At 44.1% G+C, this 12,559-nt stretch overlaps 1 protein-coding gene across 1 annotated transcript; it reads left to right on the top strand.

Annotated features, from left to right (window-relative positions):
* On the top strand, window positions 1-10,224 carry LOC133121974 (protein NLRC3-like). The gene is made up of 8 exons (XM_061231590.1): window positions 1-171; window positions 2,843-3,112; window positions 3,558-5,334; window positions 5,663-5,836; window positions 6,246-6,419; window positions 6,523-6,684; window positions 8,022-8,068; window positions 8,224-10,224. The coding sequence occupies exons 2-8, from the start codon at window positions 2,854-2,856 to the stop codon at window positions 8,763-8,765; spliced, it is 3,135 nt and encodes a 1,044-aa protein (XP_061087574.1). The 5' UTR covers window positions 1-171; window positions 2,843-2,853; the 3' UTR covers window positions 8,766-10,224.
* The last annotated feature ends 2,335 nt before the right edge of the window (window positions 10,225-12,559 follow it).

Genomic DNA, 12,559 nt, shown 5'->3' with positions numbered 1-12,559 from the left:
TTCTGTAAACGGAATAGAGGTGAAAATTTTGTTTAGAACAGCCCTTCAGGTGTATTTTACTAGCTATGGATGTGATGCTTTAACTTGTAATAATAATACATTTCACATTTATTTAATATCCGTTTATCGGACACGGCGTGGGACTATGTATCGGATCTAACAGCGCTGGACGTAAGTAAACCTTCTCCTTTTTAATCCCAGATCCTCACAACATGTGAGATTGAAACATTAAAGCAGGCACGGAATGCAAACGTAGCGGACGGTGTGAAATGCAACTCGAACTAAAGAGTTTATATTTGGGGAGTTGACGTACCTGTAGTTCTGTCCTAGGCTACAAGCAGCGATTTGTGTGATGATTTTATCTCACGCGAACTTTGACGAAAGCACGGTTTTGAAAATGTGTCGTTCGCACTGGTTAATTAAGACAAAAATTGTATTTTAATGGTTCTGCTAGTTGGTAGAATGCCTACTGGCACGATAGCTCAGAAATAAAGTTCCGTGAAACAATCAAACTTCACAGACATTTTGTGAAATAGAAAGCAGGCTGATACGATGAGATCATGATATCAGCATTCTACGATTACATCTGAATACTGAAAATCATGGCCTGTAACTTGAATCCATATAAATAAATAAATCCATGGGATGCCCTCAAGAAGATTCACACCCTTAAATAAGATGAGCAAAAGGATGTATTAAATAACTAATACAGGTACGGCGCTATATGCGTACAAACGGGGAATTGCTCCTAGAATGTAGTTTAATTAACACTGGATTTTTACTAACAGAGTGCATGGAAGTTCAATATGTATGTACCATTTAAGAGTTGATTTCACCCTGAACATTTAGCTGTGCTTATACAGTCAGGTCCATAAATATTGGGACATCGACACAATTCTCATCTTTTTGGCTCTATACACCACCACAATGGATTTGAAGTGAAACGAACAAGATGTGCTTTAACTGCATACTTTCAGCTTTAATTTGAGGGCATTTACATCCAAATCAGGTGAACGGTGTAGGAATTACAACAGTTTGTATATGTGCCTCCCACTTTTTAAGGGACCAAAAGTAATGGGACAAACTAACAATCATAAATCAAACTTTCACTTTTTAATACTTGGTTGCAAATCCTTTGCAGTCAATTACAGCCTGAAGTCTGGAACGCATAGACATCACCAGACGCTGGGTTTCATCCCTGGTGATGCTCTGCCAGGCCTCTACTGCAACTGTCTTCAGCTCCTGCTTGTTCTTGGGGCATTTTCCCTTCAGTTTTGTCTTCAGCAAGTGAAATGCATGTTCAATCGGATTCAGGTCAGGTGATTGACTTGGCCATTGCATAACATTCCACTTCTTTGCCTTAAAAAACTCTTTGGTTGCTTTCGCAGTATGCTTCGGGTCATTGTCCATCTGCACTGTGAAGCGCCATCCAATGAGTTCTGAAGCATTTGGCTGAATATGAGCAGATAATATTGCCAGAAACACTTCAGAATTCATCCTGCTGCTTTTGTCAGCAGTCAGATCATCAATAAATACAAGGGAACCAGTTCCATTGGCAGCCATACATGCCCACGCCATGACACTACCACCACCATGCTTCACTGATGAGGTGGTATGTTTTGGATCATGTGCAGTTCCTTTCCTTCTCCATACTCTTCTCTTCCCATCATTCTGGTACAAGTTGATCTTTGTCTCATCTGTCCATAGCATGTTGTTCCAGAACTGTAAAGGCTTTTTTAGATGTTGTTTGGCAAACTAATCTGGTCTTCCTGTTTTTGAGGCTCACCAATGGTTTACATCTTGTGGTGAACCCTCTGTATTCACTCTGGTGAAGTCTTCTCTTGATTGTTGACTTTGACACACATACACCTACCTCCTGGAGAGTGTTCTTGATCTGGCCAACTGTTGTGAAGGGGTTTTTCTTCACCAGGGAAAGAATTCTTCTGTCATCCACCACAGTTGTTTTCAGTGGTCTTCCAGGTCTTTTGGTGTTGCTGAGCTCGCCGGTGCGTTCTTTCATTTTAAGAATGTTCCAAACAGTTGATCTGGCCACACCTAATGTTTTTGCCATCTCTCTGATGGGTTTGTTTTGATTTTTCAGCCTAATGATGGCTTGCTTCACTGATAGTGACAGCTCTTTGGATCTCATATTGAGAGTTGACAGCAACAGATTCCAAATGCAAATAGCACACTTGAAATGAACTCTAGACCTTTTATTTGCTCCTTGTAAATGAGATAATGAGGGAATAACACACACCTGGCCATGGAGCAGCCAATTGTCCCATTGCTTTTGGTCCCTTAAAAAGTGGGAGGCACATATAGAAACTGTTGTAATTCCTACACCGTTCACCTGATTTGGATGTAACTACCCTCAAATTAAAGCTGAATGTCTGCAGTTAAAGGATATCTTGTTCGTTTCATTTCAAATCCATTGTGGTGGTGTATAGAGCCAAAAAGAGGAGAATTGTGTCGATGTCCCAATATTTATGGACCTGACTGTATATGCCATAGACTGTAATGACATTATAGTTATAGATATTGTTGTTTTTTGTATTAGCTATTGTATTGTTGTACCCAGGGTATTCTAGCTGCTAACTGTGGTATGCTAGTTTGGAAGATGATTGTACTCTTCAAGGGTTCTGATTTTCTGCATGTTTACACTAGGACTCGGAACTGTACTGTCCTCTCAGGTCCTCTTCGCACTTGTACTTGTGTTTGATCTGCACTTCATTGTACGTCGCTCTGGATAAGAGTGTCTGCTAAATGCTATGTAATGTAATGTAATGTAATGTAACTACCTTATTTATTTCCCAAACGTTAATACCTCATTTCCTGTTCTTAGAGGTATCTTTGATGGCTGGCCAGGTCTTGGAGATTCTGGAGGACCTGACAAAAGAAGAATTTTTAAAGTTGAAGTTGTATCTGAATGAAGAGGTGCTGGAAAGATGTAGACCCATCCCACAGGGTCGACTGGAGGACCAAGGTGTGACAGGTGTCATCACCTTGATGAAGAGTTCCTATGGTAACAAGATGGTGCAGGTCACACTGGAGATCTTAAGGAAAATTTCGAGAAATGACCTCGTTGAGAGACTGGAGAGCGCCCCTGACAACGGTAAGATGTCAATAATATTAATGCAGATCATGGAAAGGAATAGTTATTAGAGTACTTTATTTGTGAACAGTACTCTCCATTACGCAGTCCCAGCCCTTCTTTGTTTAGCTCAAGCTAGTCATTTACCACAATAACAGATAGTTTTAGGCCCCCAGCTTTGGTACAGTAAGGTCGTATTACACCGTTTATGAAATTAGAATTTGTAGAAAATGTTATTTTAAACCGGCAAATTTCGCTGTTCGAAGTCACTTTGCGACGCAGTCGGATTCCTTATTTCTTATTTATCTTTTTAATCGCTTTTCATTTTTTAATCCAGCATTAGTGAAATATGAAACCCTGCGGGGGGAAAAAAATGTAATGTTCTCAACTGAACTGTTTGGGGTTCCGCGATATGTCCAAAAATGGAAGGTTCTTAACTGAAGCATAATGTCAATTTGTTTTGCAGAAAAATGTGCTCCAACAGTTCAGGATAAGCTGAAGTCTCGTCTGAAGAAGAAGTTTGAGTGCATATGTGAAGGGGTTGCCAAGCCAGGAAAACGCACCCTTAAGAGTATTTACACAGAGCTCTACATCACAGAGGGGGACTGTGAACGGGTCAATAATGAACACGAGGTGTTGGAGATTGAAACAGCAACCAGGACACAGCCTACACAAGACACAGCAATTAACTGCAACAACATCTTTAAACCCTTAGCTGGACAAGACATACCCATCAGAACTGTGATGACCAAGGGCATCGCTGGTATTGGAAAAACGGTCTCTGTGCAGAAGTTCGTTCTTGACTGGGCAGAAGGAAAAGCTAATGAGGATATTGAGTTCATGTTTGTCCTTCCTTTTCGGGAGCTGAACTTACTTAATGATGAGCAGCGCAGTCTCCTTGAGCTTCTGCAGGTATTTCACCCTGAAATGAAAGGGTTTGAAAACATTGAGTCTGAAGATTACAAGGTTTTGTTCATCTTTGATGGTCTGGAGGAAGGTCTTCATTTCAGAATCCAGGACCGCAACATACTGTCTGATGTAACAAAAAAATCCTCAGTGGATGTGCTACTGGCAAACCTCATTAAGGGGAATCTACTTCCCTCTGCTCGCCTCTGGATCACCTCCCGACCAGCAGCAGCAAATCAGATCCCTCCAGAATTCATTGACCGTGTGACAGAGATTAGAGGGTTCAATGATGAACAGAAAGAAGTGTATTTCAAGAAAAGATTCACAGATCAGAGTCAGGCTGACAGAATTATCTCACACATAAAGAAATCCAGGAGTCTACACATCATGTGCCATATCCCAGCCTTCTGCTGGATGTCTGCCACTGTTCTGGAGCGACTTTTGGGTGAAACTGAGAGGGGAGAAATCCCTGAATCACTGACTGCAATGTACTCACACTTCCTGCTCATTCAGGCCAAAATCAAGCATCACAAATATCAATACCAGGAGACAGACCCACAGAAACCTCTGGAGCCAGTTAAAGAAATATTTCTCAAACTGGGGCAGCTGGCTTTTCAATGCATAGAAAAGCTCAAACCAATATTTTATGAAGAGGACCTGAGAGGATGTGGCATTGATGTCAAAGAAGCTTCGGTCTACTCTGGGCTGTTCACAGAGATCTTGAAAGAGGAGTCTGTGCTGCATCAGAAGAAAGTCTACTGCTTTGTGCATCTGAGCCTCCAGGAGTACATGGCTGCTTTGTATGCGATTCATTCCTTCATAAGCAAGACCTCCAGGGCATTGAAGCCTTTTTTTGGTCAAAAGACTTTAGCAACTCTCCATGATTTGCACAAGAAAGCTATTAAGAAGGCTTTGGAGAGTAAGAATGGACACCTGGACCTCTTCCTCCGATTCCTTCTGGGCCTCTCACTGGACTCCAATCAGCGCCTTCTCCCAGGTCTACTGCCAGAGACTGGAAGCAACTCTGAGAGCATCCAGAAAACAGTTCAGCACATCAAGGTCTTTAATGTGAAAGATCCCTCCCCAGAAAGGTGCATCAATCTGTTTCACTGTCTGTCTGAACTCAACGATGATTCAATTATGAAGGAAATCCATGAGTACTTGAGCTCAGAAAGTCCGTCGGGTGAAATGATCTCACCTGCGCACTGTTCCGCCCTGGCTCACCTGCTCCTTGTGTCTGGGAAGGAGCTGGAAGAGTTTGACCTGAAACGGTACAACACCTCAGAGGAGGGGCGAAGGCGACTGGTCCCAGCTGTGAAGTGCTGCAAGAAGGCTGTGTAAGTATTAACCTGGAGCTCACTGCTATAATCTATCATCAAAATCTCAACCCCGGTCTATCATAGATAACACCAACGTTCTAATATTTCATGGATATTAATGTAATATCAGGGAATTGTGAAACTCCTTGTCCTCTTTGAAACGAGAAATTATCAGGAAAGGTTTTACAATATAATAAGTGATAGGAGACGTTTGTTTCCTGCTCCTTTAAAAGAGGCCATTTGTTGTCATTGCTGTTGGATGAGGTGGTAGCTGCTTGGTTGTTCCCCTGGATAACCACAGTAACCCTGGGCTGAGATTCTGATGCACTGTTGTGCTTTTCTCCAGACTCAGGGGCTGTAATCTCACAGAGAAATCTCTTCAGCTCGTGGACTCCGCCCTGCAGTCAGTCTCCTCCCCCCTCAGAGTGCTGGACCTCAGCAACAACAACCTGGGAGATTCAGGAGTGGAGCTGCTCTGTGCTGGACTGAAGAGCACAAACTGTAAACTACAGACTTTGAGGTAAGGTGTGATGTTCCATGTCCAGATTAACTCATTTAACTCACATTTTACCCTGCACCATTTGACCATCCAACACATTACTCAAACTCAATTAATAGTTCTATAAATGACTTTTTTTATTTAAAAACATACAGCTGCTGGCTCTGTTGCTACCTAACCCAGCCAGCTCGCTAACGTAGCTGCAGGGCAAGGTGAGAAGTGAGTCAGAGGCTACGATGCTGCTGCCCTCGTATAAGTTTGTTAATGTTAGATAATGAATTACTTGTTTGATCTGAATTTCAATTTCTTGTGTATACACCACAAAAACGGCAATGCTTTTGGAGGGCACAGTGTATGAAAATATTAGTAAATAACATTATGTGTGTCTCTGTCTGTCTGTCTGTCTGTCTGTCTGTCTCTGTTCTCTCAGGCTCAGGGAGTGTAACCTCACAGAGGGCTGCTGTGATGTTCTGGCCTCAGTCCTGCGTTCTCCTCACTCAGAGCTGAGAGATCTGGAGCTCAGAGACAACGAGCTGCAGGACTCAGGAGTGAGAGCGCTCTCTGCTGGACTGGAGGACCCACACTGTAAACTGCAGAGACTGGGGTGAGCAGTGTAGCCACATAGTCGTCATACACTAATTTATTTGAGACTTTTAATGGTTCACCTTTAAATGAGCACCTTAGACCTCCTGCTTTCCTCTCTGCAGGCTGTCAGGCTGTGGAGTCACAGAGAGAGGCTGTGATTCTCTGGCTTCAGCTCTGCGTTCAAACGCCTCACACCTGAGAGAGCTGGACCTGAGCTACAATCACCCTGGAGACTCAGGAGTGAGAGCGCTGTCTGCTGCTAAACTGGACACACTCACACTGCTGTAAGTACACACACACTCACACACTGCTGTAAGTACACACACACTCACACACTGTTGTAAGTACACACACACTGCTGTAAGTACACACACACTCACACCTGGGCTACAATCACCCAGGGGAGTCAGGAGTGAGAGTCCTCCCAGTGTTTGGAGCTCTCCCATTGGCTCAGACCTAGTCCTGCCAGTGTGTGGAGCTCTCCCATTGGTCCAGAGCAAGCACTCCCATTGGCTCAGAGCTGAGCCTCTCATTACATTTACATTATTGACATTTGGCAGACGCTCTTATCCAGAGCGATGTACAGTTACATTAGTCCTTAGTCCTCCCTCCTGATTTACCCCGCCCCCCCCTTCTGATACCCCTATCCCTGTCTAACCACACACCCCCCCCCCCCCCCAAAAAAAAAAAAAACAGTTCTGGATGTGATGCTTTGACTTGTGGTAGAACCTATGCACTTGTAAGTCGCTTTGGATTAAAAGCGTCTGCCAAATGACTAAAATGTAAATGTAAACATTACATTACATTATTAGCATTTGGCAGACGCTCTTATCCAGAGCGACATACAACAAAGTGCATACCCATAACCAGGGATAAGTTCGCTGAAACTTTTTGAGAACAAAGAAACAGTTGATTAGACTAAGCAGGAGACAATCCTCCCCTGGAGCAATGCAGGGTTAAGGGCCTTGCTCAAGGGTCCAACCACTGTGAGGATCTTATTGTGGCTACACCGGGATTAGAACCACCAACCTTGCCTGTCCCAGTCATTTACCATTTTTTACATTTTTGTCATTTGGCTGACGCTTTTAATCCAAAGCAATTTACAAGTGCATAGGTCCTACCACAAGTCAAAGCATCACATCCATAACTAGGAAAATACACATGGAATGCTGGAATAGTCGTCATCATAAGTGCCATTTTTTTTTTTTTTTTTTTTTTTTGGGTAGACAAGGAGGAGAGGGATATCAGAAAGGGGGGGGGGCAGGGGAAATCAGGAGGGAGGACTAAGGTAGAGTTTGAAAAGGTGTGTTTTGAGTCTGCGTCGAAATAGGGGGAGGGATTCTGCTGTCATTCTGCAGTGAAAGGCAAGTCATTCCACCAAAACAGGCGTGAACGTGCAGCTCGACCGCCAGGTGCTCGTAGTGAGGGAACCATAAGGCGACCAGAGCTGGCAGACCGGAGTGGTCTAGCTGGGGAGTAGGGAGTGATCAAGGATTGTATGCAAGGTGGGGCAGTCCCCTTAGCAGCCTGAAATGCCAACACTAGGGCCTTGAATCGGATACCTTAACCACTACGCTACAGGCCGCCCTCAGTCAGTCTGTTTGTCCTTCTGTCCCTACAGTGTAGACCATGGAGGAGAGATCAGGCTGAAACCAGGACTGAGGAAATGTAAGTCTCTCTGCCCTGAATCCTGTGAAATGGAGACAGCACATGCACTGGCGAGCATTGGAAGGACAGGGACGTAATTTAAACTTCATTATGAGTTAATCTGCATGTTGGATCCTAGTACTGATGCTATCTGCTCTAACCTATGTTTACTGCAGATGCTGTTGCACTCACACTGGACCCCAGCTCTGTACACAGAAAGCTGTCTCTGTCTGAGGGGAACAGGAGGGTGAAATGGGGGAATGAGCAGCTATATCCCGATCATCCAAAGCGATTTAGCATGTATCACCAGGTGCTGTGCCAGGAGGGGCTGTCTGAGCGCTGCTACTGGGAGGCAGAGTGGAGGGTGGAGAAGGGTGGGAAATGGCCCTGTCTCGCAGTGGCCTATGAAACGCTTGGCAGGAAAGGACGGGGTGCTGAAATGCAGTTTGGACACAATGACAAGTCCTGGAGTCTGTGCTGTTCTAAACAGAAGTACTCTGCCGCTCACAGAAATATCTCCACTGACATACCTACTGCCCCCCCTTCCTGCAGAGTAGGGGTGTACCTGGACTATCCGGCCGGCACTCTGTCCTTCTACAGCGTCTCCTCTGACACATGTACCCTCCTGCACACTTTCCACAGCACCTTCACCCAGCCCCTCTACCCTGGGTTTAAACTGAATAAGGGCAACTCGCTGTCCCTGTGCATGCTGGGATAGGTTCCTGGGTGTGTGGCTCTCGGTGTAAAAGAAAATCTTAATGTGCAAGAAATTCCAGAAGTCGACCAGCTCATGCCTGGGCACAGTGAGTGAGTCTGCTTGCAAGAGGGGAGTCAGTTTTAGATCTGCTGTTATGTACTGATCCTGACAGAATTTGACTTACTAGTGAGCTAGCAGAGTTAAGCCTGCTACACAAGGAGCGATTGGAAAGAGCTCTTGGGGAAGTCTGTATCGTAGTGGTCAAGGAACGTGACTGTGACATACAAGTTTGATGGTTTGATCCCCATTGTAGCCACAATAAGACCCGCACAGCTGTTGGGCCCTTGAGCAAGGCCCTTAACGCTGCATTGCTCCAGGGGAGGATTGTCTCCTGCTTAGTCTAATCAACTGTACATCTGCCAAATGCCATTAATGTAATGTAATGTAAAAGTCTTGTTCTTCAGACTCAGCTCTGAGGCATGATGGGACATTATTGCCCTGCTTCTACACATGAGCCTGTTTTGCTCGACTGTCTGTGCTGTCCAGCTGGCTATAGTTCCTACCTTCCCTAAATTTGTCTGTGGAGAATTTGAACATGGGAATAGCTCTGGAAGGTAATCCTGGTTTGTTAAAACGAAATGTTTGTTGACCTTAGGAGACTCCTTTTTTCCCTTTTCAAGCGAATGACTTGCCACTAGAGAAACCACTCTGGAAATCTTGCACATTATCTTACCTGAGATTGTTTTTCTGCTCTTTACCGTGTTGGGAGTCAGGTATGGGCAGTGTCCCTGTGGACGTTGTGATCACATGATGCTATGGGCAGTGTCCCTGTGGACGCTGTGATCACATGATTCTATGGGCAGTGTCCCTGTGGATGCTGTGATCACATGATGCTATGGGCAGTGTCCCTGTGGATGCTGTGATCACATGATGCTATGGGCAGTGTCCCTGTGGATGCTGTGATCACATGATGCTATGGGCAGTGTCCCTGTGGATGCTGTGATCACATGATGTGGGTTTACTATGCTTTATTTTAATGGGGACCAAAGAGTTTGCCCTTCTGTATTTTTCTGCTTTTGTTCAGACTGGTAGAAAGCAGACGGAGAAAGGACCACATCAGTTTACTGTACTTTTATGCTTTCATAATTACTAATTACATTTTAATTACTGTCCATTTTGATTTTGTTTTGTAAAAGCAGCTTGCGATGGTGTAATGTTTCTGTACTTGTCCTGTTTCTTGAGTCCCGAGCCATTTATTCCTTCCCCCGGTTCTAGCCTCCTTGTTCCTGAGTCCTTGCCCTTGTTTGTCTGGATTTCCAGTTTTGACCCCTGCCTGCTTCCCTGGACTATTCTTTTGTTGTTTTGGATATCTGTACCTCTGCCTTGTTGGACTGACCGCCTGGTTTTTGACTCTGGCCTGTTTTTTGACTCCACTCTGTCTGCCCCTGCTTTTGAAATTAAACCTGCCATTTTTTCTGCACCCCTGCCTGCTTTTGGTTCTTCTGTTCCCCCCGGCGTAACAAAAACAGCCTGTTTGGTTAAATCTGACACAGCCTGACGCACAAACACAAACACACGTTCACACATTCATATTTCAGACGCATATACAGTGCTGTGAGAGAATTTACTCCTTCCTGATTTCATCTATTATTGCATATTTGACACTGGATGGTTTCAGATATTTAGTCAAAATGTTATATTGGATAAAGGGTACCTACATATGTAAATGAAAAACTGATTTTTAAAAAATCGTTTCATTTATTTAATTAAAAAAACTTATCAAACTCATGTTTCCCCTGAGAAAAAGTAACCTTCCCTGTCGCTGTCTCCCCTGCTCTGTATGGAATATGTACAGCAATTCCTTCTCTGATATTAGCGCTGAATGTATCTGTTAAGCATGAACTTACTGCTAGGCTAACAGAGCATTATACCTTATCCAACGCCAAAGCCAGTGAGGAGTTTGGGTCCAGTTTGAGTTCTGGCTCCACCACCGTGGAGCTAGAACAGACAGTAGTCATGAGCGGGAGTTCAGAGAGAACCATACATTAGATCAGAGGTGGTCTTAGTCTGTATTCTGTACAGTATGTGTGTGGGCCCACTGATTACTGTAACCATAGTTTAGATTTATAGTTCTGTGATGGACTCGGCGACTCACTAATCAATGAATGAACATGACTCAACTGAATTGAATACAGGTGTGTCTGATTGCAAGTGTGGGAGACTGAGGAGACAGAAGACTGGGGCTTGGCACTCTCGCTGGAACGGCAGGTGGGGGTCGTTCGCAGTCGGTTAAGATTGCCGGCTACAAAGATAGCTAGAATAGGGGGTAGCTGTTCGTGGGTCAGGTGGGTCAGGTGTGAAGTGCCTCCTATAGACGGAGAACGCCGGGACTTAGGAGAGTGCTACAGCCACCACTCCCTGGCACGTCTTGCCATTTGGCGTAACGTTGATCAAACCCTGCCCAGCGCCCACGCTGAATAAACTGCCCACGCTGACTGAACTCTGCCCACGCTGACTGAACTCTGCCCACGCTGACTGAACTCTAGCCCACACCGTCAAGTGAAGCTGGTTCCCCTGAAGCCATTCCACAGTTTATGAATATGCTGCCAGTCTTTCCTCTCCAGCAAAGAAATAGCAGGTGACGCATCACTGGAACAATTGACTAACCAGTTAACTCTTACTCTTTGAAACACATTTGATAAGGTAAGAAGAAGAAAAAAAGTCATAGGAAGCACTATACTCCCTGGTACAGTGATACCACCCGTGCCCTGAAGCAGTCCACAAGAAGACTGGAGTGAAAACTGAGCGAGAAGGTTTTCATCTTGCATGGAAAGATAGCCTCCTTCAGTACAAGGAAGCTCTTTCATCTGCTCGATCTTCCTTTTTCACTAAACTAATTGACCAAAGCAAATATAAGCCAAAATATCTGTTTAGCACTGTAAACAAGTTAACAAAGAAACACTCATCAGAATCTGCAATCTATCCTTCCAATTACGGTAGCAATGACTTCATGATCTTTTTCAATCAGAAGACTGAGGTTTTTAGAGACAGATCTCCAAATGGTCTCCTCCTCTTGGTATTACTCATTTAATTACTCGTTGCCACATTAAATAAACAGGCCACCTCTTGGCTGCATCAGGAAAAAATGTCAACAGTGTTTCTGTTGACTTGCCTACTTGATCGAATCCCAGGGTTTGATTTGCACTTTATTGTACGTGGCTCTGGGTAAGAGAGTCTGCCAGATGACTGTAATATAATGTAGAGGAAAGAGTAGGAGGGTACGACTTGAACCATTCACCCTACACACATTGCTCCTGTGTCCAACACCCACAAGAGACACATTGTATGAGTTAGGAAGACGCTTATGAAAATAAAATCTACAGATTAGAGGTAAAAACAACAGAGCACAATCCTATAAATCCCCTGGACACCATCTCCTCCCATGGTCAGCATATCCCTGTTATGTTCTCCTCAAAGAAGTGAGGAAACCAGTCGTAACATTGTGCAATCTTCAATTTAATTTATTTTTGTATAGCACTTTTCACAGAAGACAGTAGCTACTATTTACAGAGTAACAGAAGGGAATTCAACATATCAGCCCAAAACCCCCAATAGCACATGAGGTAAACGACTCCCTTTGAGAACAAAAACCCTCAAACGATGTTCCACAAAATTAAGCTGAAAGCCTAAAATATGTTTACATAAACATCGATTTATGTTAAATTGGCCGCCGCGAGGCAATAAGAGGTAAGAGAGGCAATAGTCCTACAACTGTTAACATAGTATATTTGCAAATATGGTTTAACGCCCCGCGT

Source organism: Conger conger, chromosome 2 (genome assembly GCF_963514075.1).
Source record: "Conger conger chromosome 2, fConCon1.1, whole genome shotgun sequence".
Lineage (NCBI taxonomy): Eukaryota > Metazoa > Chordata > Actinopteri > Anguilliformes > Congridae > Conger > Conger conger.
The sequence above is the reverse complement of the archived record's forward strand: the minus strand, read 5'-3'. Positions and strand labels throughout refer to the sequence as shown.

What these genes read in the sequence shown, in the direction of transcription:
- LOC133121974 (XM_061231590.1), top strand. Translation starts at nt 2,854, where the DNA reads ATGGCTGGCCAGGTCTTGGAGATTCTGGAGGACCTGACAAAAGAAGAA. An exon ending in GGAGAGCGCCCCTGACAACG is followed by an intron (nt 3,113 to 3,557) that starts GTAAGATGTCAA and finishes TTTGTTTTGCAG; the next exon opens with AAAAATGTGCTCCAACAGTT. An exon ending in AAGTGCTGCAAGAAGGCTGT is followed by an intron (nt 5,335 to 5,662) that starts GTAAGTATTAAC and finishes GCTTTTCTCCAG; the next exon opens with ACTCAGGGGCTGTAATCTCA.